Source organism: Ailuropoda melanoleuca, chromosome 4 (genome assembly GCF_002007445.2).
Source record: "Ailuropoda melanoleuca isolate Jingjing chromosome 4, ASM200744v2, whole genome shotgun sequence".
NCBI classification, from domain to species: Eukaryota; Metazoa; Chordata; class Mammalia; order Carnivora; family Ursidae; genus Ailuropoda; species Ailuropoda melanoleuca.
In genome coordinates this window covers 137451245-137464483 of record NC_048221.1, presented here as the reverse complement: position 1 = coordinate 137464483, position 13239 = coordinate 137451245, and the positions used below count along the sequence as shown (strand labels likewise).

The 13239-nt window shown below is 43.7% G+C and overlaps 1 protein-coding gene across 2 annotated transcripts in view; it reads left to right on the top strand.

Moving 5' to 3' along the window:
* Window positions 1–13239, top strand: part of GRHL1 (grainyhead like transcription factor 1) — a 50091-nt gene that overhangs the window by 23508 nt on the left and 13344 nt on the right. For both annotated transcript variants that reach the window (XM_034659920.1, XM_034659921.1), the window contains exon 8: window positions 7398–7556. In XM_034659920.1, coding sequence (XP_034515811.1) covers window positions 7398–7556 — 159 coding nt within the window. The remainder of the gene's footprint in view (window positions 1–7397; window positions 7557–13239) is intronic.

The following is a 13239-nucleotide window of genomic DNA, read 5'->3' as shown; positions in this document are numbered from 1 at the left end:
CGGAATAAAGGTTATTTTAAAATTAAGGGGAAGAGAAAATAAAGATCTCCAAAGTACAAATTCCTGTAAAGGTTGTGTGAGACTGGAATGGGAGTTTGGAGCTAGATTTTGGATGGCCCAGATAATTTGGATTCCTTCCTTCTGAGGGAAGAGAACTTCTGAAGGTGTTGGTGATTTTTCTGGCCTCTTTCATCTTCCCAGCCATCAGGGTGATGCTACGGATAAGTGCCTGTGACCTCTCATGAACTCTGCTGAGTCTAACACTTTGTTACTCTGTTTTAGTGTAAAAATCAGATCTGCTGAGAAGAAAACTTGATCGGAGCTTCCGTAAGCTCAGTTCATACCCTTGGCAAATCTAGAGGTGCACGTTCTGAAATCTTTCATTCTGCTCATTGAATAAACCAAATTATGAAAGTAAAAGAAAATTATTTTCACCATTATAGCAGCAATGTTACAAAAACATGCAAAATTCTACCCAAATCTCTCCGTGGTAAAAAAGAATTACGACTATATTATTTGGGTGTCAAGTTCTTGTACATGAATAATAATATAGAACGAGTATTACTGTTGTGGTAAATTTTTTTTTAAGGAACAGCCTTTTTTTAAAGATTTTATTTATTTATGGGGCGCCTGGGTGGCTCCGTTGGTGAAGCGTCTGCCTTCAGCTCAGGTCATGATCCCAGAGTCCTAGGGTCAAGCCCCGCATCAGGCTCTTTGCTCTTCAGGGAGCCTGCTTTTTCCTCTGCCTGCTGCTCCCCCCGCTTAATTTTAAAATATTAAAATATTAATATTTTATGTATTTGAGAGAGAGAGAGCACAAGCAGGGGGAGTGGAAGGCAGAGGGAGAAGCAGGCTCCCTGCTGAGCAAGGAGCCCGATGCGAGGCTCCGTCCCACGACCGACCCTGGGATCGTGACCTGAGCCGAAGGCAGACGCTTCAGCGACGGAGCCACCCAGGCGCCCAGGAACAGTCATTTTGTTCATGAAAGATACCCTAACGCAGTGTACTTAAGTCAGCCAGTTTCGTTAGTTAGCTTCTGACTCAGCTTCTTATGGTTTCTGTAACTTTGGACTGATAAATTTCAAGTGCTTTAACACTCTTTGTGAATTAGGTGGGTGAAACGTATTTCTATAATTTCTCCCCACGAATGCAATTCGCTTGTTAAAGCTCACGTATCTGACCACTCTGCTCAGACCGCACAGTCAGCATGTTTTGCCAGAGGTGTGCCTTGGTTCGTTGTGTTGCTAGAGCCCAAAAAGAGTGAGTAGGGGGTTCTGTCAAATTTGTTCTCAGCCGCTTTCACCTCACTGGCTGGGAAAATGAACTTCTGACGGCAGCCTGTGTTCTGAGCTTCGTGTTTCCTGGTGTCTTTGTCCCCTCCCTTGTTCTCCTTTGAGGAGCAGCAGTAGAGACTGTGTGAACAGTAGTGTGCGGCTGCCATAATAATGCTTCCTGGAAAAGTCATCATAAATTAGTTCAAGATCGGATTTCTCGTTGGGTCTGCGCTTATAAGCATTTGGAATAAAAAATCTGTACAAGTTAATCCTTCGATAACATAAATATTTATTTTGTTGTTTTCCTCACATTTTCAACTGAGGTCTGAAAACAAAATTAAATCTTTTGAAAAGTTTTAAGTGTGTGAATTCTCAGCCAAGAATGAGGAACTGCATTAGAAAACTGGGCTGGACATCCGAAAGGAATCTCGCAGAGCATCTTCAACCTGTTTAGCAGTGTATTTTTGTGGTTAGTTTTTTTCTTTTCCAGTGATTTTGGTTGGGAACATGCGATGCTCATCTTGTGTAAGATTTAGGTTTCATCTGTTTGAATAAAAGCAAATTTTTCCTCCCAATCAGTGGCACGGAAGTGTGAAAACAGAGAAAAGGTTATTACCACGTGTATTTTGTCGGGGAGTTGAACGTGTCATCATCGTCATGCTGTTCACCTCCCTCCGCCTCTCTGAGGAGATGTTGCAGTTTTTCTGTAACCGTGTTACGGAAGGTATTTTCCTCCGCCCGGTGACTGCGGCCTGAACTTCTGTTTCCTCCAGACTTGGGGGCCGTGGCCTGTTGTCCTGCTTCTTTGGGCGATTGCCCATTAGGTAGAAGCAATCGCAGGTGTTCGCGCTGTGCAGAACAGACCAGGCCTGTCTCGTGGCTGCCCCGGGACCCAGGGGAGAGCTCTGCCTCGTGTTGCTACCCAGAATGCGTGCTGCTGCTGAAAGATTTGTCACCTTCCTCAATAAGATTCCCGGACACAGCTTCTCCCTTACACCTTACCCTTTAGGCCCTCCGTGAGTGTGGGTTGCACTGACACGTGAGCGAGAGGGCCTTCTTAGGAAGTCACTTATGTGGAAAGTGGAAATACTGAATTACAAAAAGGGAAATAGTACTTCCTCACTCATAACTACATTGTGATGATGTAAGGGTAAATTATTGTTTGAGCACCTTAGAGAAGGGTTTGTTTTGATCAGGGCTCAGCAAACCACAGCTCTCTGCAAACCCTGGCCAGCCCGCTGCTGTTAACGTAAGTCAGGTTTTGCTGACGTACCACCACGTGCACTGTCCACGGGCTGTGCTCTTGCGCTGTTGCCGTGGGCTTATTGGTTGCATGTCGTCCATGAAGGCCGAAACACCATTAGGTCTTTCACAGAAACAGTCAGCCCCCTCCTGGTTTAGATGAATACATGACAGCTGCGGTGCGTGTCTGCGGCGTACTTCCCCTTAGTCATGTTTCTTCACTACTCCCTCTGCATTTTCCTTCTTTGGTGAAAAACATACGTGTTAAGCACGTGCGGCGCACCAGGCGCCAGGAACCGAAAGGGCTGACCGAGTGTTCTGTCTGTCTCCAGGGGTCTGCCCCTCAGTGGGATGACACCGCAGGTCACCCGAACACGCGGTTCACCCACACAATCAACCCCTGTGAAAATCAAATGTTCTGTGAGGAGTAAACAGAAGCATAGTTTGGTAGATTTTTAATAGGCTTTTTTTCTGGTCACTGTCTTAAGAACTATGAGTTCTTGAGGATTTGCCTGATCTTACTGAATAATAAGGCTGAGGAGATGCTTTAATCTTTGTCTTTCCATTGGTTAAATAAATATTATTATTTGATAGGGCTATACCTCTTAGAAATTTTTTTAATTGAAAAACTTGTTGGGATACCTATAAATACATGTAAGAATATCTGAACTCTATAAAGACGGGAAACCGTAGGTTGGGGCTTGTTTTAATCACCTCAAAGTTTTGGAGCCAAAGGAGACCTTTGGTGGATCAAAGTATAAGTATATAGAAGATTAATCACCTGACAGCAGTGGCTTTTATCCTGACCGACCGCTGGAATTACCTGGGGAGCACCTAAAAGGCCTGGTGTCTAGAGCCCACCCCAGGCCAGTGAGAGCAGAGCCTCTAGATGTGGCTTTACTGTCTCCAGGAAGGGCTGATGCTCTCTGGTGAGGCTGATTGAGTCAGGGGTTCCCAGGCAGCGCTGAGGCTCCTGGGCCATGCTTTATGAACCTCGGGTTTATAAGATTCTTAATTCCATATGAGTAGTTCATATAATTACTTGAAATGACAACTTTACATGGTTCTTTTAAAATAATATGATTTGGGGGCGCCTGGGTGGCACAGTGGTTAAGCGTCTGCCTTCAGCTCAGGGCGTGATCCCGGCGTTCTCGGATCGAGTCCCACATCAGGCTCCTCCGCTATGAGCCTGCTTCTTCCTCTCCCACTCCCCCTGCTTGTGTTCCCTCTTTCGCGGGCTGTCTCTATCTCTGTCAAATAAATAAATTAAAAAAATAAAAATAAAAAAAATAAAATAATATGATTTGTAAAGAAATTGATAAACGTATTACACAAAATTATTGTCACTAATAAATACAGAGTTAGGGATAAAGGATTCATGATCTTTCAGTATAAATATAATGAGAGGCCTCAAGAGTTAGAAGTGGTCTAGACATCATCTAATTCAACCTGCATTAGACAGTGCAGGACCCCGTCCATGATCGCAGCACTAACTAGCAATGGAGCTAAAACTCCAGTGTTTCCATTTTCAGAACAAAGCCTTTCCTGTTTACCACATATGCAAGATACCTAAAGCATGTTGCACTCTTGCTAGTTTTTGGTTGAGGCTTAAACGTAGCAAGTGTGTCCACATCACTGGCAGCAGCACATACCCGACTGGCCTGCTCGTTCTTGCCACGGGGCCTGCCGCGAGAGGCTTCGTAAGCACCGCCCTCACTTCTTTCCTGTAGGTCTTCGGCCCGCTGTCCTCCTCATACCGCGTGTCCTGGGCCTGGTATGCTTGCGTCACACATCTTGCTCACTGTTTACCGGTGTGTTTATGTATTTATCTAGACAAGGTGGTGTTTCTTAATGTTGAGTTGGGGATGCCGTAAACTTTCCTTGTTGCATTTAGAAACACTGCTAAGTTTGGAAAGAATTGATTTTAAAAATAGGAGAAGAATGTGTATAAGAAAGCGACTGCAAGTCATCCTGAGTAATAGGGTAATGTCTCTCTGAAGACTTAATGTTTGTACTGATCCTGGGATTTGGTTCCTGCTTATTTCTGCTTTGAATAGAAACTTGACACTGGGAAGCAAGGGGAGGTTAGGTTTTAGGTTGGATTACCATGAAATCCTCTTGTAAATGGAATATCATTTTGGGTCAGAGACTTCCTGGAATTGTTGAGGGTTAAGTGTAACTTTCCCAGGCTGCTGTTTTTGAGTCCTAAATTGAGCCATGTAGCCTAAAATGATAGAGAAAAATTCAGATTTCCCACTTGGTTGTAAAATGGAAAATATGGTGATTTAGTTACTTGATGTGCTCAGTTGTTTGCATTATGTCTTTGTTTGTCTTTTTGTCTTTTGTCTGTTCCGTCTTTCATCTGTTCCATAACCGATCTCCCTAACTCAGATTTGTAAATTGTATATGAAGTGTTTTTAACAATGTACCATTGACGAGTGAACAATACAGGCTTGAACTACAAAGGTCCACTTGTATGTCAGTTTTTTCCAATAAGTGTATTGGCAAAAATTTTCGAGATTTGCAATAATTTGAAAAAACTTGCAGATGAACTGCATAGCCTAGAGATAACCAAAAAAGTTAAGAAAAGTTATTTTAAGAATATAGTATAAAATATGTATAACATATAAAATATGTGTTAATTGTGTTATTGGGAAGGCTTCTGGTCAACAGTAGGCTATTAGTAATTAAGTTTTGGGGGAGTTGAAAGTTATATGTGGATTTTTGACGGTTGGTAGGGGGGCAGGCAGTTGGCACCCCTAAACCCCATGTTGTTCTAGGGTCAGCAGTATAGGAAAAGATATAAAGTCAAAGCACGAAGTTTCTGTAATGAATTTGAACTTCATACATACTACTTTTTCCTATATATCTAGATTTAGGTATTTTTAAAAACAGAAGCATTTTATTTATTTACTGAAAATGGGTTAACTGGAAAGAAAAATCATAGTGGGCTAGAAAAGGCAAACTGAGACCTGGCACTGGGCTGAAAGTAAGTGTTGAGAAAGCTGCCACATGGAGAATATGGGCCTAACCTCCAAGTATTTTCAGTCTAGCCACAGAAAGAAAGCATACACCTGTCAAAATGGCAAACCATTCCCGGTAGTGGAGAAGAGTAATTAGGGTAAAAAGTTGATTTGGGAAAGACAGGTTGCAGTATAGGTATAAAGGGGTGGGGAGAAGTTCTGGATATGAATTCCAGCCCTTTGCTTTCTACCTTGGGGACAGTTAAAAAAAAAAAAATCTCTGGGCCTCACCTGTAAAAGGATTAACACGGTTTCTCCAGGTCGTGAAATGAGATCACGTGTATAAAGCAGGTGCCCAGTGCAGATTTGGAAACTTTAGGTGCTCACTGCTGTGACCTCCACTGCACAAGTCAGGGTGAATGGGGACAAGTCAGCGTGAAGGGGGACGCTCCCTGGAGATGGCACTGGTGCCAGACCTCTGCAGATGTGGAGAGGCAGAGAGGAACTGTGGAGGTGACTTGGACTGGGATAGGAGGGACACAGGAGGAGGAAGAAGGACAAGGACAAAGACATGAGGCAGGAGTGAGCATTAAGGTGTGTTCTAGGGGCCATGAGTAGACTGGCCTGAGTGGAGAGCTAATGGAGGGACAGGATGTTAATGTGGACAAGTTCTCAGTCGTTGTAGGGTGTTTTGGTCTTTTCCTTCTTTGAAATAGTGTAGACTAGAGAAAGAATAAAACCCGTGTTTCAGCATTTGCAAACCTTCTGGAGAGCATTCTTTGTCATTATGGTTACAATTTTCTTTCTCCTTACCCTGTCCACTCCCTTCTCTTTACATTTTTAGAGGTTCCCCCATCCCAGGTTTTCTGGCTTAAACTTCTCCCCCGGGTCTTGGTTCATCCAGTGGCACCCCACACGACTTGTGGTAGATCTATTCTCAGTTGTTAGAGCTAACGGGTTATTGGCCCCTGGACTGGAAGGAATCCAGCGGAAGGGTCTTGGGTGTCTGAAAGGCACAGATTTTTAAAACTGTAATTCCAATAGTATCCACTGTGTGGTGCTCACGCATCAGAAATAAATTCTGAAACTAAGTGGTTGAAAGGGAGCTCCATGCATTGCAACCTTGTGTGGAGAGGTTAAAATCCATAATCACAAAAAAAGAGGGAAATGGAGCATGGCTTTTGCCGTACAGAGTTTCAGTTGGGTTTCTCATAACAACCTCCAGTGCCACTTTGATACTGTCACTCACTGATTTCATAAATTCCAGAGCACTGGGATACGGGTCAGGTACTGCAGTTATCCTAAGAGGTGGGGTAGACATAAATGCAGGCAGATTCCCAGAGTTTGTACGAAGCTATAAAACATCCCTGTAGCTCTGTGCTGTCGGTTGGTAACATTGGTAAAAACGACGTCAAGGAAGACAACCAGACTCTTCCACAGTCTGATGCTAAGTAAATATTTTGGAAGGGAAAACTGACAGAGGTTCAAAGCTGCTGTCTGGTTTTTTTTCCCTTTGAATAAAGTCTGCCATTCCTATGACCAGAAGTGGCTTTAAAATCAACCCTTTAGGGGTGCCTGGGTGGCTCAGTTGTTAGGCATCTGCCTTCGGCTCGGGGCGTGATCCCAGGATCCTGGGATCGAGCCCCGTGTCGGGCTCCCTGCTCCGCTGGGAGCCTGCTTCTTCCTCTCCCACTCCCCCTGCTTGTGTTCCCTCTCTCGCTGGCTGTCTCTCTGTCAAATAAATAAAATCTTTTAAAAAAAAATCAGCCCTTTATTTTAAAAAGAAGTCTCTTTTAAGTGAGAAGCTGAGCTCTCGTTTAGAACATAGTTGAGATTTCGGTAACCTTGGTATTTTTACAAGCTGTACCAAGGTTCTCCATTGATGCGTGTTGTTTATACCTTCTTCTTGCCTTTGCAGGTTTTCATCTCTGTGAACTGTTTAAGCACAGATTTCTCTTCTCAGAAAGGTGTGAAGGGGTTGCCTCTTAATATTCAGATTGACACCTATAGTTATAACAACCGTAGCAACAAGCCTGTGCATCGTGCATACTGCCAAATAAAGGTCTTCTGTGACAAGGTAAGATTGTCGGATTGGGGAGGGACAATCAGAGTAAAGCATGTGAGAGACATACTCTTCCTCACACAGAATGACCAGGGTCTTGTTAATATTTCAGCTTGATGTGAATGTATTGCTAATAATATGAAATAGCTTACTCGAAATTAGAAATTATTGTTTTAGCCACGCATTATCTGGGGGAGAAAAAAAAATCTCGTTTTCACTGAAAGATTAGAGGAGCCAATGAATGCATTTCGTTGGGCATGTCTGATAGAGTCAAGATGGCGCACGTGGGCTCCGTGCAGGGCTGTGCTCAGTCCTCGGCGGCCCCTCCGCTCACTGGGACTGGTAGGCAGTGGCTGCAGTGTTGGAGCTCTGGAACTTGGTGTCTGAGGGCTCCATGTGGATGCCCGTAAAGGGCTGTCCTTTAACTAGCTTACCTCCCTCCAGGCCCTTGGCGAGTTGTCAGCCGCTCATTAAAGCAGAGGATGAGATTCCGGGTCTTCTTTAGAGCAGCAGGTAGGCAAGAGGAGAAAGCATAAGCCTAAATGAGTTCAACGTCATTTCCTTTTCCTGGAGAAGAAATGGTCACTTTGGCCAGGTGCAGAGCCAGAGGCCCAGCTGGATGAACTCCAGAAAGAGCTGGTAGGCCTACTGTGTCGTGAAGATTGGAGACCGTGTTCTCCTCAAGAACTCGGCAGCAGCCATAAAGAAAGGAGTGCTCCACTGAACTAAGACTGAGGGCGACTTTGGCTTTTCCCACTCAGAAAATGTTCAACCATATTTTTTGCCAGTCCCCTCTTTTTGTCCTATTTAACAACAACAAAAACAACAACAACAACCCTCTCTGTTATTAAGACTTTTAGAAGGTACTAGAAAACTGGAAGTGTATTTGCTATCAGAGGTGTGCTGTCCTGATTTTTACACTGGGGACCAGAACACAGCCTGTGACTTGCTTGGAGCAGCCTGAGATCTTCCACGTTCAGAGAGCTTTCTCAAACACCCAGATTCCGTGACATTTATTGAGTACCGTGTGCCTGGTGCTGTGCTAGGCTGGATTAGTTTTCTGTTGTTGCTATTAACAGATTGCCACAAACTTAGCAGCTCAGACAAGACACTTCCATTATTTCGTGGTTCTATAGGTCAGAAGTCTGAGGTCTTGCTGTGCTAAAATCCAGCTCTTAGAATCTCTTTCTGGAGTCTCCGGGGGAGGATCTGTCTCTTCTACCTTCTGGAGTCACTCACATTCCTCGACTTTGCGGCCCCTCCTACCTTCAAAGTCAGGAGCTTCCTATCACATCCCTCTGACAGTGCTGCCATTGCCACATGTCCTCGTCTGGCCCTTTTGCTTTTAAGGACCCCTTCCGTTGTCCCGGGCTGACACAGAGGATCTCGGACACTTGCCCTGTCGGAGTCAGCCGATTAGCCACCTCATGTCTCCTTTGCTGTGTAAGCTCACGTATTCACAAGTTCTGAGGATTTGGGTGTGGACATCTCTCAGGGGCTGTTAGTCTACCCAGGTGCCGCAGTACTTCGCACAGAGGCTGCGTTTTACAAATGACGAGTCCCATCTAGTGTGGAGCAGGGATTTCTGATCCTGAGTCAAAATTCTTTCCTTTATTCCACATTCCTTTTTTTAACCAGAAGAAAACCTAAAGAGATAACCAAAGTCATAAAAACTATAAGCCCCAATTTTGTATTATTTGATTCAACAGACATGAAATTATTCTAATTGTTACCCAAGTGCTTACTGTGTTTGCGATGTATCTTTCCTGGAACCGTAACTTTGAGGACTGATCCTGGTCCGTGATCACACTTCGAATACCGGCTGTATTAAATGATGTCAGCATGAGTTAACGTGAACTGGAGTTCTCCATATCCAATGGCAAAAGCTGTACACGCCGTTTTGCAGAGAAAGAACAGTACTGATTCACGATCTTAAATGAAATTTGGTTTTAATACTAAGACTTTTTGAGGGAAGCTCCTGTATTGGTAGCTGATTTAGAAAATGAAACACAGAGAGAGCTTCATGAATTGTCCAAAGCTATTTTATTAATCAGTGGTTGTACAAAATTTAGAAGTCGGGTTTTTTGTTGTGTGAGTGTGTGCCAATGTATACTGTGAAGCAGAAAGCCTTTTCTTCAGAGTGGCGAAACTGTGTGTGGTTTGGGACAACACATGATTTCATCCTCTGGAGTTGCTGCTTGCCTGCTGATCTGTTTGTTTAGATCACATGGGATAGGAGCATGTTCTCCAAGGTCTTGCACAGCATGTTTGCTGTGCGGGCCAGTCCCTGCTTTTCATTCCTTGTGGGTAAGCTCTGCACCGCGGTAAAAGGAGGTCACACAAAGCCATGGTTAGAAACTAGGCCTCTGCACCTAGCAGCGCTTTGTGTGGCCTATCTAGATGCCCACATACCCTCAGCCTTCATACCTATGCCTTTCTTGGTAAGGCCCCTAAAAATGTTGCTGACCTATTCTTCCCTTTTGCTGGAGCAGAGATCTCCTTGGGGATGACAATTGTTGTTCTCCTTTCCCTTTGCAGCCCTCATGGCGCACAGCGGTGGCGTGAGCGTCGTACAGTCGCAAGGGGCCTAGGGGACATGGGAGGTGAACTTACACCCTGTTTTCATCCTGAGGTTTTAATCTCAGAGCTGTTATGGGTTGATTTAAAACCCTGTATGGGAAGAAAATATTATGTATTGCTGTGTGTAATTAATTTTCAAAGCCCTTAAATCTCTCAACCACATGAAACTCCTCTATGACCTCACACCCACTCCTGATTCTCGTGCATCTCGTTTTAACTTCTGTCGTCCCTTACGGTTGGGATTGATTCTGCTCTTCCGGGTTGTCTGGGGCCACCTCTTCTCTGTGGGATATCCCAGCAGCCTCCTTGATTCTCTACTTTCTGAGATTTGACTCACCTGTTGTTTGGTGCCTGTCAAACCTCACATCTTATGAATCTGGTCCACATCCACAGTAAGAAACTAGAAATGAGACATCTCTTGGTATCCTTCAGAAGTATTTACATTGTTTTTCTCTCCTAAGAAGGTTTTACTAGCCCTTCATTATGAATTGCTCAACTGGTTTGATAAATGGAACTTTCTCTTATGGCAGAAGCAGCAGCAATTTCACTCTTTTTTAGAGAAAACGAGAACAGGAATCGGATCTCTAACCAATGGAAATTTGGCAGCTTCTCTTGCTACGAGCTTGTATATATGTGTATATGTGGGGTTCTTTCTTAGAAAACTGTCATTGGCCTTGATTTCCCGCAGACCGTTTTCTTCCTCAGAGTGACACTCACTGTGGCTGTAATCGGGAGCAGGTAGGTTAACTTTGTAGGTCACTGCCTGAGGTGATTGCCCAAGATCAGCCTCTTTAGTTGTTGAAAGAGAGAGCGAAACAGCTTGAATTTAAATGTTCTCTGTAATGTCACAGAACTTCCTTTAATATTTCTTGCTGAGTCTACTGCTGATGAATTCTTGTAGCTTTTCTATGTCTGAAAAGTATTTCACCTCTGATTTTGAAAAATTTTTTTTGCTGGGTATAAAGTTCTGGTTGACGGCTTTTTCCTTCAGTGCTTGAAAGACGTGACTCTGCTGTTGTCAGGCTTACATTTTTTTTGCTAAGATTTTATTTGTTTATAGAAAGAGTGCATGAGTAGGGGAAGGGGCAGAGGGAGAGGGACAGAGAGAATCTCAAGCATACTCCCAACTGAGTGTGGAGCCTGATGTGGGGCTCGATCCTGAGATCATGACCTGAGCTGAAATCAAGAGTCAGATGCTTAACTGAGTGAGCCACCCAGGCGCCCCAGGCTTACATTTCTAATGAAATATCTGCCATCATCATTATCTTTGTTCTTCTGTACCTAAGGTGTGTCTATTTTTCTATGATTCCTTTTAGATTTTCTCTTTTTACTGGTTTTGAACACTTTGATGTATCTCTTTACATTTCTCATACTTAGAGTTTGTTGAGCTGCTTGGATCTGTGGGTTTATAGCTTTCATCCTATTGGAACATTCTTCAGGCATTGTTTCTTGAAACACGTTCTTCATCCTCCTCTGGGAATGCCAGTTGCACACGTACGCAGCCGGCACCTGCAGTCCCACAGCTCCCTGATGCTGTTCATTTTCTAGGATTGCTTTTTCTTTCTGTGTTTCATTTTGGATAGTTTTTGTTAATGTCTTAAAGTTCATCAGTGTTTCCGTTTGCCCTGTCTAAACTGCTGTTAATCCCATCCAGTGTATTTTCCATCTTAGATGGTGTAGTTTTTGTCTCTGGGAGATCAATTTGGGTCTGTTTTACATCTTTCTTGTCTCAATATGTGGTTTTTTCACTAACTTTGTGAACATATGGAATGCAGTTACAGTAACCAAGCTAATGTCCTTGCCTGAATTCTGTGTTGTTTCTGGGCTGGTTTCAGTGGTTTGATAGCCTCCTCAAACAGTCATGTTTTCCTGCTTCTTTACATGCCTGGCAATCTTACGGGATACTAGACATTGTGAATTTTACAATGTCTGGAGCTGGATGGTTTTGTCATCTTATGAATCTTCTTGAGCTTTGTCCTGAGAGCTAGTGAAGAGTTACTTGGAAACGTTTGATCCTTTCAGGTCTTACTTTGACAGTTTGATAGGTGAGTCTGGATTAGTGCTCAGTATCAGCTAATTATTCTCCACAACTGAGCTGAGGTTTTCCTGACTGTTCTACCAACTACCCTGTGGATTTTAAGCTTCTCCAGTCTGATTGGTGGGAAGAGGCACAATTTTCCCTGCGTGAGTTTCAGACAATATTCTCTAGTTTTTTTCGGAGGCCTTTTCCCCTCGGTTAACTTCCTTATTACCTGTTTCTCTCTCAGTACTGGACTGACTACTTGAGGGGACCCTCCAAAGATCTCTGGGGTTCTTTCCCGTGTAACTTTTTCCCGATGCTACTTTGTCCTGCTTCGTTGATCTCTCTGTCTGGATTTGCAACTCTGTCTCTCAACCCAGGGAACCTGGGTGGAGCAGACCTCTGGACATCCCTCCCTGTGCCACGGCCTGGGAACTGTGAAGGCAGTCAGCCCCTGGAGGACCCATCTTGCTTGTTTCCTGTCTCTCAGGGATCCCTGTTCTTTGTTGCCTGGTAGCCCTGGCCTTAAAAATCCTTGTTTCATGCATCTGTCTTTTTTGTTGTTGTTTAAGTTGTCTCAGGGTGGAGGGTAAGTCTGGTCTGTGATAGTCCCATCTTGAGTGGAAGCACAGTCCCTTATTCTTTATGGGTGGAGCTGGTAAGTAGGGAGGGAAATGTCTTATTTTTTAAAACTACCTTTTGGGGAGTATAATTTATCATCACAGTGAAGCTATTGTTAGACTGTTGGAAAGAACTGAGAGAGATACAGACCAAGTATATGGTAATGGGTGGGAGATTGGAGATATTGACCTGTTTTTCTGTGTCAAGGAGGTGATATTTGTATCAGCATTACATAGCATTTTTTATAAAAGCAGATTATATGTTTACCAATATGTCAGTATATTAACACCTTCTAGAAGAAGCAGAAGGTGGTTTGTATTCTGTTTTTTTTTTAATTTTATTTTATTATATTATGTTAATCACCATACAGTACATCCCCAGATTCCGATGTAAAGTTTGATGCTTCATTAGTTGCGTATAACACCCAGTGCACCATGCAATACGTGCCCTCCTTACTACCCATCACCAGTCTATCCC